This window comes from Mustelus asterias, chromosome 17 (assembly GCF_964213995.1).
Source record: "Mustelus asterias chromosome 17, sMusAst1.hap1.1, whole genome shotgun sequence".
Classification (NCBI taxonomy): domain Eukaryota; kingdom Metazoa; phylum Chordata; class Chondrichthyes; order Carcharhiniformes; family Triakidae; genus Mustelus; species Mustelus asterias.
In genome coordinates, this window is record NC_135817.1 from 16,957,152 (window position 1) to 16,983,885 (window position 26,734).

Here is a 26,734-nt window from a genome sequence, read left to right on the forward strand (position 1 = left end):
CTGTGGTGGGGGTTTCTCTATCAGTGGCCTGATTCTCTTAAAAACTAAAGAATTAAATTCGCAAAGGCAAGGTCTTAAAAAGTAATTAAGATTTATTAAAAACATGAAAAACAATTTTCAAGACAAACAAGATGACAAAACAACCTCGGCCGTGGGAGGCTTCGGATGTTCGAGTAGCTCTGAATCAGTGCTAAAGATCCCTCTGAAGAACTGAGGCAAAATCCAATACAATTATACATTTTTGATATCTAAGGTACTCCTAATTAGCTTAGACTTGATTTCGTTTTATGTTAGCATGTCAGTCCAAAACATGACAGATACCTCAGCCAATTGTGATGCAGTACTTGACTTAAAGTTCTTTCATTTGCCAATCCTAAAACTGGATTTCCTCCCCTGGCGTGGTTCACTTCCTTGTTGCTATGCCGCTCTAAGGATGCTACCTTCCAAATACCTTTCCCCCCCTGGCACATTGCCAAAACAATTGATAGCCTCCGTCCTGGGCCCTCGAACTGACATCTTCCATGTCTGGACAATAGGGCCTTTTACATTTTGATATTAAATGTTTCAGTATCTGTCCCAAACTTGAAACTACATTGTGCTTCTGCTGACTAAATGGTTTTTAGCTGCTGAACTCCTGAACTTTCACAGTCTCTACAGTGCTCGCATTTGGACTGAGTTTGATGGATATTTCAATTAAACTTAATATATTAACATATATTAAATCTTATTTAATATATGATTATAGATACTTAACATTAAAACATTGTAATATCTCTTTTAGGTCATTTTAATTTTCACCTCACTTAATTTCCTTTTGATTTGATAAGGCCCACTAAACCTTACTTTCAAAAGTTCACCTACCACAGATAGTAATACTAATTCTTTAGCCCCATGAGAAAAACGACAAAATTTTGATTTCTAACTCGCTTCCTGTTTCATCACATGCTGTGCCACTTTTAAATGCTGTCTAACCAGTTCTATTTAATCCCTCCCTAAAATTTGACGCAGAGTCCAATAATTTAGTCTCAGAATGCTGACTCACCAATTTCTCTTTGATCAATCTAAGTGGTCCTCTGACCTCATGACCAAAAGTCAAGTCAAATGGACTGAATTTAGTTGATTCATTAGGTACATCCCTAATTGCAAAATGTGCAAATGAAATTTCTTTATCCCAATCCTCTGGATAATCTTGTCCCTCAACATGGCCTTTAAAGCTTGATGCCACTGTTCTAATGCTCCCTGCGATTCTAGCTGCTATTCAGTTGATATAAATTGTTTTAATCCTGAACTATCCATAGTTTCCTTGAATAACTTTGATGTAAAATTTGATCCTTGATCTGATTGTATTTCTGGGGGTAGTCCGTATCTAGTTAACATTTAAGTAACTCCTCTACAATCCTTTTAGCTGTTACATTGCATATGGGAATGGCCTCTGGAAATCTCGTACACGCATCAATTATGGTCAATAGATATTGATTCCCACTTTTTGTTCTAGGGAGGGGTCCTATGCAATCAATTAAGACCCTTGTTAAAGGTTCTTCAAATACCAGAATGGGTATTGTGGTGGACCTCAGTTGTGCCTTTGTCCTATTTGGACCACCGTTGTGTGTGTTGGTCATACCTGGACACACTCCCTTCCGGTTTGGTTCCTCCCCTCGGCACCTAGTATAAAGGTGACTGTCTCCTCCCCCTTGTTCAGTCCAGGTCGGTTATTTGTTGGGATCTGCTCCTGATTCTGTTGTGAATAAAAGCCTACACTTGTATTGGCACACCGGAAGTCTTTCGCCTTATTGATAGCGCATCAGGTATTAAGTGTTTTATCACTGCTTGAGGTTTTCCTAATTCCTGATGTGTGATATGTCCTGCAAAATTCAAGCACATCTTTATGCAGTCTAGCCAATAAAATGTTTTTGTATTTTAGCTTGAGTTTTCCATACTCCCAAATGACCTCCTACTGGTGGTACCTCATATGCTACCCGCAACACCTGCCTTTTATAACCGGGTAATAGAACTTGAGGAACTCCTGCCTATTTTTCATCTGCCTGAATATGTAAAGGTCTCCACTTCCTCATTAAGACATAACTTTTAAGGTAATAACTTCTTGGTATACACTCAGATTCTTCTTCTGTGTATGCTTTCTGATCAACTGCTTTATTTCTACATTTTTCTGTTGTAATTCTGCCAACTTTCCTGAACGAAACATATCCACTTCGTACTCCACCTGTTCTTGTTCTTCCTCAGCCATCTGATAAAAATGGTTTCTGATAACTGAACTTCAACTTTTTTATCTTTACTCTTTGATTTCTCTTCCTGTCCTAACCATTTGGTTTGATTTATTATTGTCACACTCATTGGGGAAAAAGTAAAACGTATTGTTTCTTGTGCTATACAAAGAATACCGTTCGTCGAGTACACAGGGGAAAAGGGAAGGAGAGGGTGCAGAATATAATGTTACAATCATAGCTAGGGTGTAGAGAAAGATCATCTCAATATATGGTAGATCCATTCAAAAGTCTGATGGCAGCAGGGAAGAAGCTGTATTGAGTCAGTTGGTGCGTGTTTTCAGACATTTGTATCTTCTTCCCAATGGATGAAAGTTGAAGAGAGTATACCCGGGTGCGTAGGTCCTTGATTATGCTGGCTGCTTTTCTGAGGCAGCGGGAAGTATAAATGGAGTCAAAGGATAGGTGGCTGGTTTGCGTGATGGACATGGGCTACGTTCACAACCCTTGATGTAGAGAGGGGCATGTCCTCCACTATGTTTCCTGAAATCGATGACTAGCTCCTTTGTTTTACTGACATTGAGGGGGAGATTATTGTTGTTGCACCATTTCACCAGATTCTCTATTTCCTGTACTTTGTCTCATCATTGTTTGAGACCCGGGGCACTAGTATTGAAGATAATTGTGGAGTAGGTGTTGTTACCTATGCTTACCGATTGCGGTCTCTGGGTTAGGAAGTTGAGGATCCAGTTGCAGAGGGAGGAACAGAGCCCTAGGCCACAGAGTTTTGAGATGAGTTTTGTTGGAATTATGGTATTGAAGGCTGAGCCAGTGTCCATAAAGAGGAATCTGACATAAGTGTCCTTGTTATCTCGGTGTTCCAGGATTGAGTGAATTCATCCCGACCTGGAGATTTGTCCACTTTTAAGTCGACCAACACCTCCAATACCTTGTCCTTCGCTATGTCAATTTGCCCAAGACCCTCACAGTTTCTCTCCCTGAATTCCATATTTTCATCCTCATTCTCTTGGGTGAAGACGGATGTGACGTATTCATTCAACACACTACCAATGTCCTCTGGCTCCACCCACAGATTATCCCCTTGACCCCTAATGGGCCCTACTCTTTCCCTGGTTATCCTCTCCTCATTGATATACTTAGAATATCTTGAGATTTGCCCTACTTTTACCAGCCAGAGCTCACTCATATCCCCTCTTGCCTTTCCTAATTGCTTTCTTAAGCTCCACCCTGTACTTCCTGTCCTTCACTAATGCATCCACTGATTTATTCCTGTTGTACCTGCTAAAATCCTTTCTTTTCCTCCTCATAGTTTCCTGAATAGCTCTTATAATCCATGGTTCTCTGGGCTTGTTACTCCTTCTTATCACCCTAGAGAGAGCATTTCCTTTTTGACTACCCCCCCCCCCCCCCCCCCCCCCCCCACCTACCCCCACTGTTCTTCTGTAGATTTCCCTACTAATAGCTTTTCCCAGTCTTTCTTGGCCAGATCCTGTCTTATTTTACTAAAATCTGCTCTTCCAAAAAATCCAAAACATTTTTTTACAACTTGTCTATTTCTTTGTCCATAACAAGCTTAAATTGTACAATGTTGTGATCGCAATACTAAAATGCTGTCCCACCACCACCTCAACTACCTGTCCAGCTTTACTCCCCAGAATCAGGTCCAGCACTATGCCATCACTTGTTGGACCCTCTACCTATTGGCCTAAAAAGTTATCATGTACATATTTCAAGAAATCCACTTCATCCAAGCCCTTAACACTATGTCAATCCCAGTTAATGTGGGTTGAGTGAATTCATCCCAAGCTGGAGATTTGTCCTCTTTTAAGCCTACCAACGCCTCCAATTACCCTATTATTTTTTTTATATACTTGTGCGAATTGTACAAACATTTGCTCCTCAATTTCTCACTGATTGGGGTTTATAATAGACACCTAGCTATGTGGCTGCCCCTTTTTTATTCCTAAGCTCTGCCCATGAAGCTTCATTCAATGCCCCCCTCCAAAATATCATCTGCCCTTACTATATTAACTCACTCCTTATCTAATACTGCAATGCCTCCCCCTCTTTTACCCCCTCCCCTGTCTCGCCTGAAGATTCTACATCCTGGAACATTGAGTTGCCAATCCTGCCCCTCCCTCAACCACATCTCTGTGATAACTACTATATCACAATTCTTCGTGTCAATCCTTGCCCTTAACTCATCTGTTTTACCCGCGATACTCTTGACATTAAAGTAGAGGCTATTTAGCCTTGCCTTACTCCCTTGAATCTTAATACAGCTGCACTCCCTCTGACTTGATTGTTTTGCTGTATTATGCTGTGCCCCTACTCTGATAACAGTCTGTGCCCCTCCCCCTGCTGAATTATTTTAAACTCCGCCCAACAGCACCAACAAAATGTCCGGCAACAATGTTGGTCCCGCTCTGGTTCGGATGTAGACTATCTCATTTTTCAGGTCCCACCTTCCCCACAAATGGTTGCAGTGATCCAGGAATCTAAAACCCTCCCTCCTGCACCAATTAAGCCATGCATTCATCTGCACCATTCTCCTTTTTCTGTGCTCGCTCGCACGTGGCACTGGGAATAATCCTGAGATTACAACCTGAGAGGTGCTGCTTTTTAGTCTACTGCCTAGCTCCCTGATTTCTTGATGCAAGACCTCATCCCTTTTTCTATCTGTGTCATTGGTACAAACATGTACCATGACATCTGCCTTATCACCCTTCCCCTTCAGGATGCCCTGAAGCCATTCAGTGACATCTTGGACGCTAGTACCGGGGAGGCAACATCATCCTGGAGTCACGTTGATGGTCACAGTATCACCTATCTGTACCCCTAATTATAGAATCCCCTATTACTATTGCCTTTCCTCCCCCTGCCCCTCCTATACAGACAGGCTGTTTGTGATGCCAGAAGCTTGGCTCTGCCTGCACTCCCTGGAGGAACCAGCGCCCTCATCAGACCCCAAAATGGAATACTGAGTTGCGAGCGAGACTTCCAGGGGACCCTGAGCGACCTGCCTGTTTCTCTTCGACTACCTGGTGGTCACCCATTCCCTTCCTTCCTCGGGTCTCTTCAGCTGTGCTGTGACCACCTCTCTCAACGTGCTATCCACAATGCTCTCAGACTCGCGGAAGCTTCACAGTGTTCCCAGCCACCATTCCAGCTCCAAAACTCGACCTTCAAAAGCTCGACACACTTCCTGCACACATGCTGGCCCCGGGCACTGGAAATGTACCTGGCTTCCCACAAGGAGCAAGAGGAGAAAACCACGGTTTTGAGCTCTCCTGCCATGACTAAATCCTTTAAGTTTAAAAACTTTAAAGAATTAAAAAAAAAATCAAATAATTCCCGACCTTGGCTTAAAATTGTTTTTATTTATACCATGATCTTTCCACAATTTCTGTTTTCCTACCTAGCCTTCACTTGCAAAGTCAGAAAGGCAAAGAGAGAAATACTTACCAGTCACATCTCACAGACATGCTCTCCCCTCCTGCCTTTGCCTGCAATAGCCCCCACTGACCTGTGTACGCAGTAAAGAAAAACAAGACACATCAATATCTCTTCCCCACCTTCCTGAACTCCCACACTTACCTTAACTCCCAGGCACTCAGAGCAGAGCAGTACTCCAAACCTAATCCCATTTGAGCCTTTTCAGAGATGCCTTATTCAACAGTAAGGGTGGATGAGATTTTTTTTTTCCCTCAACAGTGTGTTTCATGGCAGCGGGAGGTGGTGCTCTGCTTGCTGGTGGTGGGATCTTATGGTCCCGCCATTGTCAATGGGGTTTCCCGTTGAATACTCCTCACAGCCGGGAAATCCAGCCATACCTTGCTTCTTTTTAGTAAGTATGTAACCCCTGTTCCCAAATCCATTTCATTCTTTCATTGGTCACAAGGTTCAGCTCCATAAAGCAACAGTGAAAAATCACACCCTGATGTTTCACATTTAGTTTCAACCATTCTTCTCCAAAGTAATTCCATTTACAATCATCTGGGTTTTTATCCATCTTGGTTTCCATTCTTCACATTGAGGCTAACCATTCCCTGCCACCAATGTTACCTCGAACCACATTGAACAAAGAACAAAGAACAGTACAGCACAGGAACAGGCCCTTTGGCCCTCCAAGCCTGCGCTGATCATGATGCCTGCCTAAACTAAAACCGTATGCACTTACAGAGTCCGTATCCTTCCATCTCATCCTATTCATGTATTCATCTAGATGCCCCTTAAATGCCACTATTGTATCTGCTCCCACCACCTCCCCGGGCAGCAAGTTCCAGACATTCACCACCCTCTGTGTAAAAAAAACTTGATGTGGAGATGCCGGCGTTGGACTGGGGTAAACACAGTAAGAAGTTTAACAACACCAGGTTAAAGTCCAACAGGTTTATTTGGTAGCAAATACCATAAGCTTTCAGAGCAGAGCTCCTTCATCAGATGGAGTGGATATCTGTTCTCAAACAGGGCACAGACACAGAAATCAAGTTACAGAATACTGATTAGAATGCAAATCTCTACAGCCAGCCAGGTCTTAAATGTACAGACAATGTGGGGGGAGGGAGCATTCAACACAGGTTAAAGAGATGTGTATTGTCTCCAGACAGTACAGCTTGTGAAATTGTGCAAGTCCAGGAGGCAAGCTGTGGGGGTTACTGATAATGTGACATAAATCCAACATCCCGGTTTAGACTTCTTACTGTTAAGACCATAAGACCATAAGACATAGGAGCGGAAGTAAGGCCATTCGGCCCATCGAGTCCACTCCACCATTCAATCATGGTTGATTTCAACTCCATTTACCCGCTCTCTCCCCATAGCCCTTAATTCCTCGAGAAATCAAGAATTTATCAATTTCTGTCTTGAAGACGCTCAACGTCTCGGCCTCCACAGCCCTCTGTGGCAATGAATTCCACAGACCCACCACTCTCTGGCTGAAGAAATTTCTCCTCATCTCTGTTCTAAAGTGACTCCCTTTTATTCTAAGGCTGTGCCCCCGCGTCCTAGTCTCCCCTGTTAATGGAAACAACTTCCCTACGTCCATCAATGAGTCTAGCGCCATATCCTGTTCTTATGAGGCGTCTTATAACGCGTCTCATTGATCAACAGTTCCAACGCGCCACAGCGAAAAACCGCACCGACCTCCTCAGAAGACAAACACGGGACACAGTGGACAGAGTACCCTTCGTTGTCCAGTACTTCCCCGGAGCGGAGAAGCTACGGCATCTCCTCCGGAGCCTTCAACATGTCATTGATGAAGACGAACATCTCGCCAAGGCCATCCCCACACCCCCACTTCTTGCCTTCAAACAACCGCACAACCTCAAACAGACCATTGTCCGCAGCAAACTACCCAGCCTTCAGGAGAACAGTGACCAAGACACCACACAACCCTGCCACAGCAACCTCTGCAAGACGTGCCGGATCATCGACACAGATGCCATCATCTCACGTGAGAACACCATCCACCAGGTACACGGTACATACTCTTGCAACTCGGCCAACGTTGTCTACCTGATACGCTGCAAGAAAGGATGTCCCGAGGCATGGTACATTGGGGAAACTATGCAGACGCTGCGACAACGGATGAATGAACACCGCTCGACAATCACCAGGCAAGACTGTTCTCTTCCTGTTGGGGAGCACTTCAGCGGTCACGGGCATTCGGCCTCTGATATTTGGGTAAGCGTTCTCCAAGGCGGCCTTCGGGACACACGACAGCGCAGAGTCGCTGAGCAGAAACTGATAGCCAAGTTCCGCACACACGCGGACGGCCTCAACCGGGATATTGGGTTCATGTCACACTATTTGTAACGCCCACAGTTGCGTGGACCTGCAGAGTTTCACTGGCTGTCTTGTCTGGAGACAATACACATCTTTTTAGCCTGTCTTGATGCTCTCTCCACTCCCATTGTTTTGTTTCTTAAAGACTTGATTAGTTGTAAGTATTCGCATTCCAACCATTATTCATGTAAATTGAGTCTGTGTCTTTATAAACTCTGTTTGTGAACAGAATTTCCACTCACCTGAAGAAGGGGCTTAGAGCTTCGAAAGCTTGTGTGGCTTTTGCTACCAAATAAACCTGTTGGACTTTAACCTGGTGTTGTTAAACTTCTTACTGTAAAAAAAACTTGCCTCGGACATCTCCTCTAAACTTTTCCCCACGCACCTTAAACCGATGTCCCCTAGTACTTGACTTTTCTACCCTAGGAAATAGCATCTGAATATTCACTCTGTCCAAGCCACAAAGTTCAAACTAAGACGCAGCTGCTTTCTTTGCTGGAGAGATTTGGTTTATTTAGTTCAATCAACACTACTCCAACCCCCCAGTGCCCCAGCGATTCCCATTTATAGGTGTACCCATTTTTAACAAGGCTGTAACCTTCCCCGTTGTAGATTTCAACCTCGCTGGTGTGACGTTCCCCCTGGTGCGGTTTACAACAGGTTTATAGAAACGTGAACTCAATGATCTCGCCTCCGATGTGGGAGAAGGGGGTTCAGAGGCAAACGCATTGCTCACCACTACCCACCAGGGAGTCCATGAGCGGGAGGGAATCGGAGAACTCAGGGACCCAGATGATAGGGTCAAAGGTTCGGGATGGGTTACGTGGATGCCGGAGGGATCAGCCCCAGAGCAGGGTACTTTTGTTGGGGGGTAGGTGTGGAGGCCAGAGAGGGAATGTCGATTCCTATCGGGTTGCTGGAACTGGTGTGTAGGGACTGAGCAGGCACCAGGGCTGCATTGAGGGCGAATGCTATGTGCCCAGGTAGGAGTGGGGATGGGAGGCAGTCTTGGGTAGCGGCTGTTGGCATGACTGAGAGAGGATATTGTTTGGCCTCATTAGAGGGCAAGGAAATTTTTGATGAGAGGACAATGAAGCAACTAGAAGATCTCACCTACCCTGAGGTTGGAATCCTTAGCTGAATTACCTGTGCAGTCACAAGGGGCCCCAGAACTGGGCCTGAAGCCTGGGCAGATGGGCCTGGTCGGAGGGAGGTTGCTGTTGACAATACAAGGCTCGTAGGAGCCACAAATGTGGAGGGCAGGAAACTGCCAGTGACATTATCTGATCCTGTTAAGTTTAATATGGAGCCTTGACAACAATGAGCTCACCCATGTTGTTATTTCTGGTTTGTTACCCTTGCCACGTGCTAGCGAGGAGAGGAATAGGGAGAGAGAGCAGTTGAACACATGGCTACAGGGATGGTGCAGGAGGAAGGGATTCAGATACCTGGATAATTGGGGCTCATTCTGGGGTAGGTGGGACCTCTACAAACGGGATGGTCTACACCTGAATCAGAGGGGTACCAATATCCTGGGGGTAGGGGGGGGGGGGGGGGGGAGAAATTTGCTAATGCTCTTCGGGAGGGTTTAAACTAATTCAGCTGGGGGATGGGAACCTGAATTGTAGCTCCAGTGTACAGGAGGTTGAGAGTAGTGAGGTCATGAATAAGGTTTCAAGGTCGCAGGAGTGTACCGGCAGGCAGGAAGGTGGTTTGAAGTGTGTCTACTTCAACGCCAGGAGCATCCAGAATAAGGTGGGTGAACTTGCAGCATGGGTTGGTACCTGGGACTTCGATGTTGTGGCCATTTCGGAGACATGAATAGAGCAGGGACAGGAATGGTTGTTGCAGGTTCCGGGGTTTAGATGTTTCAGTAAGATCAGGGAAGGTGGTAAAAGAGGGGGAGGTGTGGCATTGTTAGTCAAGGACAGTATTACGGTGGCAGAAAGGACATTTGAGGAGGATTCGTCTACTGAGGTAGTATGGGCTGAGGTTAGAAACAGGAAAGGAGAGGTCATCCTGTTGGGAGTTTTCTATAGGCCTCCAAAAAGTTCCAGAGATGTAGAGGAAAGGATTGCAAAGATGATTCTGGATAGGAGTGAAAGTGACAGGGTAGTTGTTATGGGAGACTTTAACTTTACAAATATTGACTGGAAAAGAGATAGTTCGAGTACTTTAGATGGGTCAGTTTTTGTCCAATGTGTGCAGGAGGGTTCCCTGACACAGTATGTAGATAGACCAACAAGAGGCGAGGCCACATTGGATTTGGTACTGGGTAATGAACCAGGCCAGGTGTTAGATTTGGAGGTAGGTGAACACTTTGGTGATAGTGACCACAATTCGGTTATGTTTACTTTAACGATGGAAAGGGATAGGTATATACCGCAGGGCAAGAGTTATAGCTGGGGGAAAGGAAATTATGATGCGATTAGGTGAGATTTAGGATGCATAGGATGTGGAAGGAAACTGCAGGGGATGGGCACAATTGAAATGTGGAGCTTGTTCAAGGAACAGCTACTGCACGTCCTTGATAAGTATGTACCTGTCAGGCAGGGAGGAAGTGGTCGAGCGAGGGAACCGTGGTTTACTAAAGAAGTTGAATCTCTTGTGAAGAGGAAGAAGGAGACTTATGTAAAGATGAGACGTGAAGGCTCAGTTAGGTGCTTGAGAGTTACAAGTTAGCCAGGAAGGGCCTAAAGAGAGAGCTAAGAAGAGCCAGGAGGGGACATGAGAAGTCTTTAGCAGGTAGGATCAAGGAAAACCCTAAAGCTTTCTATAGGTATGTCAGGAATAAAAGAATGACGAGGGTAAGATTAGTGCCGGTCAAGGACAGTAGTGGGAAATTGTGTGTGGAGACGTAGAGATAGGAGAGGCGCTAAATGAATATTTTTCATCAGTATTCACTCAGGAAAAAGACAATGTTGTTGAGGAGAATACTGAGATACAAGCTATTAGACTAGACGGGATTGAGGTTCATAAGGAGGAGGTGTTAGCAATTCTGGAAAGTGAGAAAATAGATAAGTCCCCTGGGCCGGATGGGATTTATCCTAGGATTCTCTGGGAGGCTAGGGAGGAGATTGCAGAGCCTTTGGCTTTGATCTTTACATCGTCATTGTCCACAGGAACAGTGCCAGAAGACTGGAGGATAGCAAATGTTGTCCCCTTGTTCAAGAAGGGGAGTGGAGACACCCTGGTAATTATAGACCAGTGAGCCTTACTTCTGTTGTGGGCAAAGTTTTGGAAAGGATTATCAGAGATAGGATTTATAATCATCTAGAAAGGAATAATTTGATTAGGGATAGTCAATACGGTTTTGTGAAGGGTAGGTCGTGCCTCACAAACCTTATTGAGTTCTTTGAGAAGGTGCCAAAGAGGTGGATAAGGGTAAAGCAGTTGATGTAGTGTATATGGATTTCAGTAAAGCGTTTGATAAGGTTCCCCACGGTAAGCTATTGCAGAAGATACGGAAGCATGGGATTGAGAGTGATTTAGCGGTTTGGATCAGAAATTGGCTAGCTGTAAGAAGACAGAGGGTGGTGGTTGATGGGAAATGTTCATCCTGGAGTTCAGTTACTAGTGGTGTACCGCAAGGATATGTTTTGGGGCCACTGCTGTTTGTCATTTTTATAAATGACCTGGATGAGGGCGTAGAAGGATGGGTTAGTAAATTTGCGGATCACACTAAAGTCGGTGGAGTTGTGTACAGTGCGGAAGCATGTTGCAGGTTACAGAGGGACATAGATAAGCTGCAGAGCTGGGCTGGGAGGTGGCAAATGGAGTTTAATGTGGAAAAGTGTGAGGTGATTCACTTTGGAAGGAGTAACAAGAATACAGAGTACTGGGCTAATGGTAAGATACTTGTTAGTGTGGATGAGCAGAGAGATCTCGGTGTCCATGTGCATAGATCCCTGAAAGTTGGCACCCAGCTTGATAGGGTTGTTAAGAAGGTGTACAGTGTGTTAGCTTTTATTGGTAGAGGGATTGAGTTTCGGAGCCATGAGGTCATCTTGCAGCTGTACAAAACCCTGGTGCGGCCGCACTTGGAGTATTGCGTACAGTTCTGGTTGCTGCATTATAGGAAGGATGTGGAAGCATTGGAAAGGGTGCAGAGGAGATTTACCAGGATGTTGCCTGGTATGGTGGGAAGGTCTTATGAGGAAAGGCTGAGGGACTTGAGGCTGTTTTTGTTAGAGAGAAGAAGGTTAAGAGGTGACTTAATAGAGGCATACAAGATGATCAGAGGATTAGATAGGGTGGACAGTGAGAGCCTTTTTCCTCAGATGGTGATGGCTAGCACGAGGGGACATGGCTTTAAATTGAGGGATGATAGATATAGGACAGATGTCAGAGGTAGGTTCTTTACTCAGAGAGTAGTAAGGGCGTGGAATGCCCTGCCTGCAACAGTAGTGGACTCGCCAACATTAAGGGCATTTAAATAGTCATTGGATAAACATATGGATGATATTGGAATAGTGTAGGTTAGATGGGCTTTAGATTGGTTTCACAGGTCGGCGCAACATCGAGGGCCGAAGGGACGGTACTGCGCTGTAATGTTCTATGCTGCCACAGGAAGTTACTTTAGAATTCATATTTAACCATCTACTATGGAACTTGAACCTGGAACCCCAGAGCATTGTCCAAGGTTTGTGGTTTACCAGTTCAGTGACCTATTAGACCCTCTTCCTGATTAACATCCCTTAGCCTTGATGCAAGAGCCAATAATGCTCAGTTACTTAACTTGTGATGTATGCTTGTACCACTGATTGGCACTCGTAAGTTAACCCATTGCACAGTGAGTTCCCCATTCTATGAATGCCAAGGCTTGCCTTCAGCACTCACTGAGAGGGCTGGCAGATGTACTGCACCTGAGATAAGGGCCAAAGCTTTCAGAGTTCACCAGGCAGCCCGACTCCAACGTATATTGTTGCAGTGATATCCTCACATGACATCACTTTTGTTGTTCAATATCAATTTGGCCAAAAATTAACCCCCTATACTTTGTAACTTGTATTTGCACCTAAGTATTTGTGTGTGTGTATCTGTTGTGACAGTCAGAACTTGTGTTTACCTTTTTAATATATTTTACCTCTTTAATATATTTTCCTCAGTGGGTTCTAATAATCCAGTCATTATCCATGTTGATGAGAGAGGGAAACATCTCTCCATGTAATTGGTTTTCTAGTCGATCTTCTGTCTCCACTGGAGACATAATCTTATAGATAAGCACATGCTATGTCTTGCACATTTCAATAAATCAATTTGAAGTACTTCTTGACATCCTCATGTGTGATATTCCAGAGGATTCTGTGGCATGTCTGAATTGCAATTCACAGTGGAACTTTCCAGAAGCTGGCCAACTTGCAATGCCAGGCATTGGGTGACTTGTGGCAGCTGTCTTTAGTCGGTATCTTTGCTTGTCTTTACAAAGCCCTTTTTTAAACAGTTCAGTATATGTTTGGTCAGCCACTGAAATAGAAAATTATTTTCGCTCATGCTGAAGAACAGAGTTCTGATGAAAATTATTGATCTGAAATGTGAACTCTGGTTCTCTCCACTGATGCTGGTTAACCTGCCGGGTATGCCCAGCATTTCTGTTTTTTATTTCAGATTTCCAGCATTTACACAGGTATATAAATGCCAAAACACATCGCTCCATATTTACACAGGTATGCACATGCCAAAACACATTGCTACATGTATACATAGGTCTATACATTCCTAAACACACCCCTATATGTATACAGGCATGTACATGCCAAAACACACTTTACATGTATACACAGGTCTATACATTCCCAAAGCACATCTCTACATGTATACACAGGTGTTTGCATTAAAAATCTGCTCTGGTCATTATCACACAGCTGTTTGTGGGAGTTTGCTGTACACAAATTGGTTGCCATGTTTCCTGCATTACAACGGGGACTAAAGCTCAAAAAATGCTTAATGGGCTGTGATCCATTTTGGTATGTTCATGCCAAAACACACCTCTACATGTATACACAGGTAAGTACATGCCAAAACACCGCTCCATATTTGCACAGGTATGTACATGCCAAAACACACCTCTACATATTTACACAGGTGTAGACATGCCAAAACACATCACTACATGTATACAAAGGTCTATATATTCCGAAGCACACCCCTATATGTATACACAGGTATATACATTCCTAAACACACCTATATATATATATACACACATACACACACACGCATGTACACGCCAAAACACACCTCTACATGTATACACAGGTCTATTCATTCCTAAACACACTGCCACATGTATTATACAGGTCTATACATTCCTAAACATGTTTCCACATTGATACATGGGTATGTAAACTCCTTAACATACATCAACATGTAACACAGTATTTACATTCCTAAACATACATCAACATGTAACACAAGTCTGTGGCTTCTTGAACAGATCTCTTTGCATGTGCAGACGGTGGGGGAGGCATTGTTAAATCCTCTACACACTGAAGAAGATCTCAGTGCTGCTGTCGGGGTTCACAGATACACACACCCAGAAGAGGGGGGGGGGGGCGCGTTTTGCTGCTGCCCGGGCTCTGTGTCTGTGTCCCGGGCTCTGTGTCTCAGTCTCTGTCTGTCTCCCCCGGGGCTGGGGGCTGCCGCAGTGCGCTTTCTGCCGGGAGGACCAGCGGCCGAGGAGGGGAGAAGATGGCGGGGCTGCTCACAGCTTCCCCCCGGCGAGCAGGTAGGGAGAAGCGGGCAGCGCAGCGCGCAGCAGCCGGCAGCCCAGCCCTGCTTCCCCCGGGGGAGCGGCTGCTGCAGCCGCAGCTCCCCCTGCCCGGGAGAGGGGCTGAGTGTACAGAGGACAATACAGCAGCAGAGGCACAGCAATGTTACACTGGCAGCGATTCAGTGATACAATTGAATGGGATTGGATTGAATCATTTAGATTTGGCAGAAGGGGTAATTCAATCCAGGGTATCTTTTTCCTTCCTCTGCAACCTTCACAAATAGAAATAAGTTTGTGCCTTTTAACTGACTCCCTTCCTCAAATGAAGCAGGTGTGGTTTTATTTTGGTTTTTTCATTACTTTCCTTTTTTTTGCATGTGGTGTGGAGTCCAGGTGTTTAAAATGGGGAACATCTCCAGAGGTTTATTTGTCACTGTCGCCCCCAAGGGTAACCTGTCCTTGACCTGGGGCAGGTTGAGGCTTGTGCTCTGAGTGGGAGATGCTGTGGGACTGGTGTAGAAATGTGCAGCCTGCTTGAGGTGGGTTGAGATGTGAGGTGATGCTCCCTCAATTCTCTTTGAAATGACAGTTAACACGTCCAGTCTGTTTGGGATTCATATTGTCCCATGGTACATTAGCAATAATAGAGTAGTGATAGTAGTGGGGGTGGGGGGTTCAACTTCCCCAACATTAACTGGGGTAATCATAGTGTGAAAGACTTAGCGGGAGCAGAATTCTTAAAATGTTTCCCGGAGAACTTTTAGGCTGCACATCTCTACACCCGTCCCACAGCATTTCCCACAAGCTCTGAAGGTCCGACAAGGAAGCGGGCGAACCTGGACTTCACTTTAGGTTATGAAGCCGGTGAAGTGTTTGATGGATCAGTGGAGGAGCATTTTGATTTCTTGATTTGATTTATTATTGTCACATATATTAACATACAGTGAAAAGTATTGTTTCTTGTGCGCTATACAGACAAAGCATACCGTTCGTAGAGAAGGAAAGGAGAGAGTGCAGAATGTAGTGTTACAGTCATAGCTAGGGTGTAGAGGAAGATCAACTTAATGCAAGGTAGGTCCATTCAAAAGTCTGACAGCAGCAGGGAAGAAGCTGTTCTTGACTCGGTTGGCACATGACCTCAGACTTTTGTATCTTTTTCCCAATGGAAGAAGGTGGAAGAGAATATGTCCAGGGTGTGTAGGGTCCTTAATTATGCTGGCTGCTTTTAACATAAGAACATGAGAACTAGGTGCAGGAGTAGGCCATCTGGCCCCTTGAGCCTGCTCCGCCATTCAATAAGATCATGGCTGATCTTTTCGTGGACTCAGCGCCACTCACCTGCCCGCTCACCATAACCCTTAATTCCTTTACTGTTCAGAAATTTATCTATCCTTGTCTTAAAAACATTCAATGAAGCAGCCTCAACTGCTTCACTGGGCAGGGAATTCCACAGATTCACAACTCTTTGTGTGAAGAAATTCCTCCTCAACTCAGTCCTAAATCTGCTCCCCCTTATTTTGAGGCCATGCCCCCTAGTTCTAGTTTCACCCACCAATGGAAACAACTTCCCTGCTTCTATCTTATCTATTCCCTTCATAATCTTATATGATTCTATAAGATCTCCCCTCATTCTTCTGAATTCCAGTGAGTATAGCCCCAGTTTGCTCAATCTCTCCTCATAAGCCAACCCTCTCAACTCCAGAATCAACCTAGTGAATCTCCTCTGCACGCCTTCACTGCCAGTTTATCCTTTCTCAAGTAAGGAGACCAAAACTGTACACAGTACTCCAGGTGTGGCCTCACCAGCACCTTATACAGCTGCAACATAACCGCACTGTTTTTAAACTCCATCCTTCTAGCAATAAAGGACAAAATTCCATTTGCCGCCTTAATTACCTGCTGCACCTGCAAACCAACTTCTTGTGATTCTTGCACAAGGACACCCAGGTCCCTCTGCACAGCAGCATGCTGCAATTTTTTACCATTTAAATAAAGTCCATTTTGCTGTTATTCCTACCAAAATGGATGACCTCACATTTACCAACATTGTACTCCATCTGCCAGACCCTCACCCACTCACTTAGGCTATTTATATCCCTTTGCAGACTTTCAGCGTCCTCTGCACACTTTGCCACTCATCTTAGTGTCATCTGCGAATTTTGACACACTACACTTGGTCCCCAACTCCAAATCATCTATGTAAATCGTAAACAATTGCGGTCCCAACACTGATCCCTGAGGCACACCACTAGTCACTGATCGCCAACCAGAAAAACACCCATTTACCCCACTCTTTGCTTTCTGTTCATTAACCAATCCTCTATCCATGATGATACATTACCCGTAACACCGTGCAGCTTTATCTTATGTAGCAGTCTTTGGTGCGGCACCTTGTCAAATGCCTTCTGAAAATCCAGATACACCACATCCACTGCGCATATAATGTTCTCAAAGAATTCCACCAAATTAATCAAACATGACCTGCCCTTCATGAACCCATACTGCATCTTACCAATGGGACAATTTATATCCAGATGTCTTGCTATTTCTTCCTTGATGATAGATTCAAGCATTTTCCCTACTACAGAAGTTAAGCTAACCGGCCTATAGTTACCTGCCTTTTGTCTACCTCCTTTTTTAAACAGTGGCGTCACATTTGCTGTTTTTCAATCTGCAGGAACCACCCCAGAGTTCAGCGAATTTTGGCCATCTCTTTTCGTACCCTGGGATGCATTCCATCAGGGCCAGGAGACTTGTCTACCTTTAGCCCCATTAACTTGCCCAACACTACCTCTTTTGTGATAATAGTTTCTAGGTCCTCACCTGCCATAGCCTTCCTGTCGTCAATTTTTGGCATGTTATTTGTGTCTTCCACTGTGAAGACCGACACAAAATACCTGTTCAATGCTTCTTATTTCCAGTTATTACATCCCCCTTCTCATCCTCTAAAGGACCAATGTTTACTTTAGCCACTCTTTTGTGTTTTATATATTTGTAGAAACTTTTGCTATCTGTTTTTATATTCTGAACTAGTTTACTCTCATAATCGATCTTACTTTTCTTTATAGCTGTTTTCGTGGCTTCCTGTTGACTTTTAAAGATTTCCCAATCCTCTAGTTTCCCACTAATCTTTGCCACTTCTTATGCCTTTTCTTTCAATTTGTTATCTTTCTTTATTTCCTTAGGTATCCATGGCTGATTATCTCTTTTTCTACAGTCCTTCCTGAGCACTGTGAAAGATTGCTTTGAAAGTCCCCCAATGTTCCTCAATTGTTCCACCATAAAGTTTTTGCTTCCAGTCTACCTTAGCCAACGCCTCCCTCATCCCTTTGTAGTCTCCTTTGTTTAAGCACAAGACACTGGTATTGGATTTTACCTTCTCACGCTCCATCTGTATTTTAAATTCAACCATACTGTGATCGCTTCTTCTGAGAGGATCCCTAACTGTAAGATCATTAATTTTTCCTATTTCATTACACAGGACCAGATCTAGGATAGCCTGCTCCCTCCCGAGAGGATCCCTAACTGTAAGATCATTAATTTTTCCTATCTCATGACACAGGACCAGATCTAGGATAGCTGCTCCCTCGTACTGTTCAAGGAAGCTATCGCGGATGCATTCTATGAACTCCTCCTCAAGGCTGTCTTGACCGACCTGGTTTGACCAATGGACATGTAGATTAAAATCCCCCATGATAATTGCTGTACCATTTTTACATGCATCAGTTATTTCTTTGTTTATTTCTTGCCCCACCATGATATGATTTGGTGGCCGAAAGACTACGCCTATCAGTGACTTTTTCTCCTTACTATTTCTAACTCCACCCAAATGGATTCAACCTTTTTTCCCAAAGAACGTATATCACCTCTCACTACCGCCCTGATGTCGTCCTTAAATATCAGAGCTACACCACCTCCCTTACCTTCCTGTCGGTCCCTCCGAACAGTCTGATACCCCTGGATATTTAACTTCCAGTCGTGACCATCCTGCAACCATGTCTCTGTAATGGCCACCAGATCATACTCGTTCGCAATGATTTGTGCCATCAACTCATTTACCTTGTTTCGAATGCTACGAGCATTCAGATAAAGTGCCCTTATGCTAGTTTTTGTACCTTCTTTTTTGAATTCTAACACTTCCATTAACAACATCTCCTGAGTTCTCCTTCCTTTTAACTTTTTTCCTGATTTTTTGTCCTTGCTCCCTCCTTCTGACTCCTTACATAGGTTCCCATCCCCCTGGCATATTAGTTTAAACCCTCCCCAACTGCTCTAGCAAACACTCCCCCTAGAACATAAATGAATATTTCTCATCAGTATTTACTGTTGAGAAATGCATGGATGTTAGGGAACTTGGGGAAATAAATAGTGATGTTTTGAGGAGTGTACATATTACAGAGAAGGAAGTGCTGGAAGTCTTAAAGCGCATCAAGGTAGATAAATCCCCGGGACCTGATGAAGTATATCCCAGGACGTTGTGGGAGGCTATGGAGGAAATTGCGAGTCCCCTAGCCGAGATATTTGAATCATCGATAGTCACGGGTGAGGTGCCTGAAGATTGGAGAGTGGCAAATGTTGTGCCTTTGTTTAAAAAGGGCTGCAGGGAAAAGCCTGGGAACTATAGGCCAGTGAGCCTCACATCTGTGGTGGGTAAATTGTTGGAAGGTATTTTGAGAGACAGGATCTACAGGCATTTAGAGATGCAGGGACTGATTAGGGACAGTCAGCATGGCTTTGTGAGTGGAAAATCATGTCTCACAAATTTGATTGAGTTTTTTGAAGGGGTAACCAAGAAGGTAGATGAGGACAGTGCAGTTGATGGACTTTAGCAAGGCCTTTGACAAGGTACCGCATGGTAGGTTGTTAGAAACTTAGAACTTAGAAACCCTACAGCACAGAAAGAGGCCATTCGGCCCATCGAGTCTGCACCGACCACAATCCCACCCAGGCCCTACCCCCATATCCCTACATAATTATCCACTAATCCCTCTAACCTACGCATCCCAGGACACTAAGGGCAATTTTTAGCACGGTCAATCAACCTAACCCCCACATCTTTGGACTGTGGGAGGAAACCGGAGCACCCGGAGGAAACCCACACAGACACGAGGAGAATGTGCAAACTCCACACAGACAGTGACCCAAGCCGGGAATCGAACCCAGGTCCCTGGAGCTGTGAAGCAACAGTGCTAACCACTGTGCTACCGTGCCGTCCAACCTAAGGTTGTTGCATAAAGTTAAATCTCACTGGATCCAGGGTGAGGTATCTAAATGGATACAAAATTGGCTTCTTGACAGAAGCCAGAGAGTGGTTGGACAGAGTTGTTTTTCAAACTGGAGGCCTGTGACCAGCGGTGTGCCTCAGGGATCAGTGCTGGGCCCATTGTTATTTGTCATTTATATTAATGATTTGGATGAGAATATAGAGGGCATGGTTAGTAAGTTTGCAGATGACACCAAGATTGGTGGCATAGTGGACAGTGAAGAAAGTTATCTCCAATTGCAACGGGATCTTGATCAATTGGGCCAGTGGGCTGACGAATGGCAGATGGAGTTTAATTTAGACAAATGCGAGGTGATGCATTTTGGTAGATTGAACCAGGGCAGGACTTACTTAGTTAATGGTAGGGCGTTGGGGAGAGTTACAGAACAAAGAGAATGAGGGGTACATGTTCATAGCTCCTTGAAAGTGGAGTCACAGGTGGACAGAGTGGTGAAGAAGGCATTCGGCATGCTTGGTTTCATCAGTCAGAACATTGAATACAGGAGTTGGGACGTCTTGTTGAAGTTGTACAAGACATTGGTAAGGCCACACTTGGAATACTGTGTGTAATTCTGGTCAGCCTATTATAGAAAGGATATTATTAAACTAGAAAGAGTGCAGAAAAGATTTACTAGGATGCTACCGGGACTTGATGGATTGAGTTATAAGGAGAGGCTGAATAGACTGGGACTTTTTTCTCTGGAGCGTAGGAATCTGAGGGGTGACCTTATAGAGGTCTATAAAATAATGAGGGGCATAGACAAGGTAGATAGTCAATATCTTTTCCCAAAGGTAGGGGAGTCTAAAACTAGAGGACATAGGTTTAAGGTTCCCCATGGTAAGCTTTTGCAGAAAATACGGACACATGGGATTGAGGGTGATTTAGTGGTTTGGATCAGGAATTGGCTAGCTGTAAGAAAACAAAGGGTGGTGGTTGATGGGAAATATTCATCCTGGAGTTCAATTAATAGTGGTGTACCGCAAGGATCTGTTTTGGGGCCACTGCTGTTTGTCATTTTTATTAATGACCTGGATGAGGGCGTAGAAGGATGGATTAGTAAATTTGCGGATGGCACTAAAGTCGGTGGAGTTGTAGACAGCGCGGAGGGAAGTGGCAGGTTACAGATGGACATAGATAAGCTGCAGAGCTGGGCTGAGAGGTGGCAAATGGAGTTTAATGCGGAAAAGTGTAAGGTGATTCACTTTGGAAGGAGTAACAGGAATACAGAGTACTGGGCTAATGGTAAGATACTTGGTAGTGTGGATGAACAGAGGGATCTGGGTGTCCATGTGCATAGATCCCTGAAAGTTGGCACCCAGGTTGATAGGGTTGTTAAGAAGGCGTACGGTGTGTTAGCTTTTATTGGTAGAGGGATTGAGTTTCGGAGCCAGGAGGTCATGTTGCAACTGTACAAAACTCTGGTGCGGCCGCATTTGGAGTATTGCGTACAGTTCTGGTCGCTGCATTATAGGAAAGATGTGGAAGCATTGGAAAGGGTGCAGAGGAGATTTACCAGGATGTTGCCCTCTTTTTAGGTCAAACCAAATAAACAAACTCAGATTAAGTCAGGACAAAGTAAAAGGGGCAGCTCCCCAAAAAAGGAGGGGGAACAGCCCGAACAGAAATCAAAGTACAAAGGAAACTTAAAAACATCAAATTAAAATGTGATTATTAGGGTCGATAACGCACCCCAACCCCTGCGGTGCCCAGCGGGCATGGAAGACGTCAACTGGGCCCGTGGACACCGCATGCTCCCTCTCCAGGGACACCTGGCCGCGAACGTAGCCGCGGTAGAGGGGAAGACAGTCAGGATGGACGGCCCCCTCGATCGCCCGCTGCCTGGACCGGTAAATGGCGCGTTTCGCCAGGCCCAGGAGCAGGTTCACGAGGAGGTCGCCATCCCGACCCTCCCCTCTCCGCACCGGGTGTCCGTAGATCAGGAGCGTGGAACTGAAGTGCAAACAAAACATCAATAAAACGTTCTTTAGGAAAACATAAAGGGAGTGCAGCCTAAGACACTCAACATAGACATGGTCCACGGACTCCACAAGGCCGCAGAAAGGGCAGTCTTTGGAGCCCGTGAACCAGTGAATCCTACGGTTGTGCGGCACCGCTGCATGCATCACCCTCCACCCCAGGTCCCCGACGTAATTGGGGGAGATCCCTCCGTAGAGGGACCTCCAGCGGGGACCTCCGCCACCCGGCAGCCGCCAAGGTGTATCCGTGCGACAGCAAGGAGGCGGTAGTGGAAGGTGTGCAGCAGCAGCCCGCACAGGAAACGCCTCCGCGCGGTAGAAAAAGGCACGGAGGACATTTCCGCGAGGCGGCTCAGGCTGTGGGGCACCTGACCCGAGGAGGGGGGGTTGAGGTTTTGGGCCAATGTGGAATTCTGTCCTAACAGGGGAACGCTCGGGCGGGATCCCACCGCACACCTGCGCCGCCTCGAGTTTGCGTGCAGTTTCAGGGCCGAGCACGACCGTCCTAAGGTCTAGGATGGCTTTGGCCGCGCGCCGGACGGTCGTCCCCGCGCGCTCAGCCAGCACGCGGGGTATGGTGGGAAAATCGTATGAGGAAAGGCTGAGGGGCTTGAGGTTGTTTTCGTTAGAGAGAAGAAGGTTGAGAGGTGACTTCGAGGCATACAAGATGATCAGAGGATTAGATAGGGTGGATAGTGAGAGCCTTTTTCCTCGGATGGTGATAGCTAGCACGAGGGGACATAGCTTTAAATTGAGGGGTGAGAGATATAGGACAGATGTTAGAGGTAGGTTCTTTACTCAGAGAGTAGTAAGGGCGTGGAATGCCCTGCCTGCAGCAGTAGTGGACTCGTCAACATTAAGAGCATTCAAATGGTTATTGGATAAACATATAGATTAGAGGGGCTTTAGATTGGTTCCACTGGTCGGTGCAACATCGAGGGCCGAAGGGCCTGTACTGCGCTGTAATGTTCTATGTTCTAAGGTGAGAGGGGAGAGATACAAAAGTGTCCAGAGGGGCAATTTTTTCACAGAGGGTGGTGAGTGTCTGGAACAAGCTGCCAGAGGTAGTAGTAGAGGCGGGTACAATTTTATCTTTTAAAAAGCATTTAGATAGTTACATGGGTACGATGGGTATAGAGGGATATGGGTCAAATGCGGGCAATTGGGATTAGCTTAGGGGTTTTAAACAAAAAAGGGCGGCATGGGCAAGTTGGACCAAAGGGCCTGTTTCCATGCTGTAAACCTCTATGACTCTATGACATCAGTCCCAGTCCTGCCCAGATGTAACCTGTCCAATTTGTACAGGTCCCACCTCCCCCAGAACCGGTCCCAATGCCCCAGGAATCTGAAACCCTCCCCCTGACACCATCTCTTCAGTCACGTATTTATCTGATATATCCTGTCATTTCTACTCTGACTAGCACGTGGCACTGGTAGTAATCCTGAGATCACGATTTCTTAACTTTCTTCCTAGCTCCCTGTATTCTGCTTTTAGGACCTCATCCCTTTTTTTACGTCTGTCATTTGTAGCAACATTACTACGGCCACCAGCTGCTTGCCCTCCCCTTCAGAATGTCCTGCAGCCGCTCCGAGACATCCTTGATCCTCGCACCAGGGAGACAACATACCATCCTGGAGTCTCATTTGCGGCCACAGAAACGCTTGTCTATTCCCCTTACAATTTAATCCCCTATAACTATTTCACTGGCACACTTTTTACCCCTTCCCTCTGCAGCAGAACCAACCATGGTGCAACGAGTTTGGTTGCTGCTACTGCTTTCCCGAGAGAGGTCATTCCCTCAACTTTATCCAAAGCTGTATATCTGTTTTGCAGGGAATGGCCACAGGAGATTCCTGCACTACCTGCCTATCTCTTTTGCTCTGTCTGGTGGTCACCCATTCCCTTCCTGCCTGCGGAGTCTGAGCCTGCGGTGTGACCAACTCTCTATACCTGCTATCCACGATACTCTCTGACTCGCGGATGCTCCACACTGTCTCCAGCCACCGCTCCAGCTCTGAAACTCGAGCTTCCAGGAGCTGCAGCTGGAGACACTTCCTGCACACCTGCTGACCCAGGGGACTGGAACTGTCCCCAGCCTGCCACATGGAGCAAGAGGTGCAAACCACGGCTTGGAGCTCTCCTATCATGTCTTACCCCTTTAAATTAAACTTTTGAAAGATGTTTTGTTTCAGATTATATCCAATTTTCTCGGGCCCTTCTTTCCTGCTCCTTGTTACTACCGAATATAACCTTTTCAAACCATAAACCACAGAAATTACACAGAAACACTATTGTAGTGTACAACAACAACAACTACAATACCAAGAGCAAAAAGAGAAAAATAACACTTACCATTATTCATATAAAATGAGTTTGTGTCTTTATATGCTCTGTTTGGGAACAGAATTCCCACTCACCTGAAGAAGGGGCTTGCAGCTCCGAAAGCTAGTGTGGCTTTTGCTACCAAATAAACCTGTTGGACTTTAACCTGGTGTTGTTAAACTTCTTACTGTATCGAAGAATATACAGCATTGGATGAAAAGGAAAAGGGAGGCTCATGGCAGACATCAAGGGCTCGAAACAGCAGAAGCACTTGAGGAGAGTACAGAATGTGCAAGAGAAAACTTGAAAAGGAAATTAGGATCGGGGACGGCACAGTGGTTACTGCTGCTGCCTCACAGTGCCAAGGACCTGGGTTCAATTCCAGCCTTGGGTGATTGTGTGGAGTTTGCACGTTCTCCCCGTGTCTGCGTGGATTTCCTCCGGGTGCTGCGGTTTCCTCCCACAGTTCAAAGATGTGTGGGTTAGGCGGATTTGCCATGGTAAATGTGTGGGGTTACGTGGATAGGGCAAGTGGTAGGCCTGGATAAGATACTCTTTCAGAGAATCGATGCAGACGCAATGGGCCAGATGGCTTCCTTCTGCGCTGTATGGCCTTGATGGTTGTTGTAAGTGCATTTAAGGGTAAAAGGATAACTCGGGAAAGAGTAAGGCCTATTAAGGACTACAGTGGTAATTTGTGTCTGGAGCTGGAGTACGTAAGTAGGGTTTTAAATGAATACTTTGTGTCGGTGTTCACTAGTGAGAGAGATGATGTGGGTATAGAAATCAGAGAGAAGGACTGTGATACAATTAAAGAAATTAACATAGACAGAGAGGAGATTCTGAGTGGTCTGGCAGGCTTAAAAGTAGATAAATTTCCAGAGCCAGATGAAATGTTGAGTGAGGCAAGGGAAGAAATAGCAGGGGTGCTGGCATAATGTTCAATTCCTCTCTGGCCACATCAGAGGTGCCAGAGGACTGGAGGACAGCCAATGTGGTACCATTATTCAAGGAGGGACGAAGGGATAAATCAGGAAACTACAGACCAGTCAGTCTAACCTCAAATGGTGGGGAAGCTTTTGGAAGCAATTCTAGAAATAGAATTAATCTACATTTGGAGAGGCAGCGATTAATCAATAACAGTCAGCCTGGTTTTGTTAAGGGGAGGTCATATCTGACCAACTTGATTGAATTTTTCAAAGAGATGACCAGGTGAGTAGGTGACGGCAACGCATTTGACACCGTCTACTTGAACTTCAGCAAGGCTTTTGGTAAGGCCTGAAATCAGAGACTGATAGCGAAGATAAAAGCCCATGGAAAATAAGGAAATTTGGCAAATTGGATCCAGAATTGGCTGGAAACAGAGGCTGATGGTCAAGGGGTGTTTTTCTGACTGTAAGAGTGTGTGCAGTGGATCAGTGTTGAGGTCCTTGCGGTTTGTGGTTTATATAAATGATTTAGACTTGAATGTAGGAGGGCTGATCAGTAGGTTTGCAGATGATACAAAAATTGGTAAGGTGATAAATAGTGAGGAGGATTGCCTTCGGTTACAGGAGGATTTAGACGGGCTGGTCAGATGGGCCGATCAGTGGAAAATGGAATTAAATCCGAATAAGTGTGAGGTGATGCATTTGGGCAAGACAAACAAGGCAAGGGAACACATGATAAATGGCAAGACCCTGGGAAGCATCAAGGATCAGAGGGACCTTGGTGTACACTAGCTCCTTAAGGTAGCAGGACAGGTGGATAAAGTGGTTAAGAAAGCATATGATATATTGGCCTTTATTAGCCGAGGTATAGAGTTTAACAGCAAGGAGGTTATGCTGGAACTATATAAAACATTGGTTAGGCCACAGTTAGAGTATTGTTTGCAGTTCTGGAATCCACATTATCGGAGGGATATGACAGCATTGGAAAGGGTGCAGGGGAGGTTTACTGGGATGTTGCCAGGACTGGAGAGTTTTAGTTATGAAGAGAAAATTGATAGACTGGGGTTGTTTTCCTTGGAGCAGAGGTGAGGTGAGGTGACCAGAACTACATACACTACTCCAGCTGTGGCCTAACCAACATTCTATACAACTACAGCATTACTATTATTTTCTTTGCAAAATATGTAATTGTTCTTGTTTAGTTCAAGTTATGCTTTCTTGATGGTTCAGTAGGTAGTCCCATGTGTGATTCAACTCAGTCACATTTTTTATTAATTCAATGGGGAAATTGCTGGCTAGGTGATTATTTATTTATTGCTTATTCCTAGCTGCCCTTGAGAAGGGAGCGATGAGCTGCATGATGATGACTGTAATAAACAATGAGGAGGATAATCACAGAGTTAAGAATGAGATCGACTGGTGAAATTAGAAGTGTTTTTTTTGAAAGGAAAATTAAGAAACTTTTAAAGCGCTAATCAGGAACGGGAGAAACTTGGTCGT

At 45.2% G+C, this 26,734-nt stretch overlaps 1 protein-coding gene across 1 annotated transcript in view; it reads left to right on the top strand.

Annotated features, from left to right (window-relative positions):
* Positions 1 to 14,553: 14,553 nt before the first annotated feature.
* LOC144506254 (ensconsin-like) overlaps positions 14,554 to 26,734 on the top strand; it is a 74,845-nt gene continuing 62,664 nt past the window's right edge. The window contains exon 1 of the mRNA XM_078232115.1: positions 14,554 to 14,757. Coding sequence (XP_078088241.1) covers positions 14,721 to 14,757 — 37 coding nt within the window. The 5' untranslated portion in view covers positions 14,554 to 14,720. The remainder of the gene's footprint in view (positions 14,758 to 26,734) is intronic.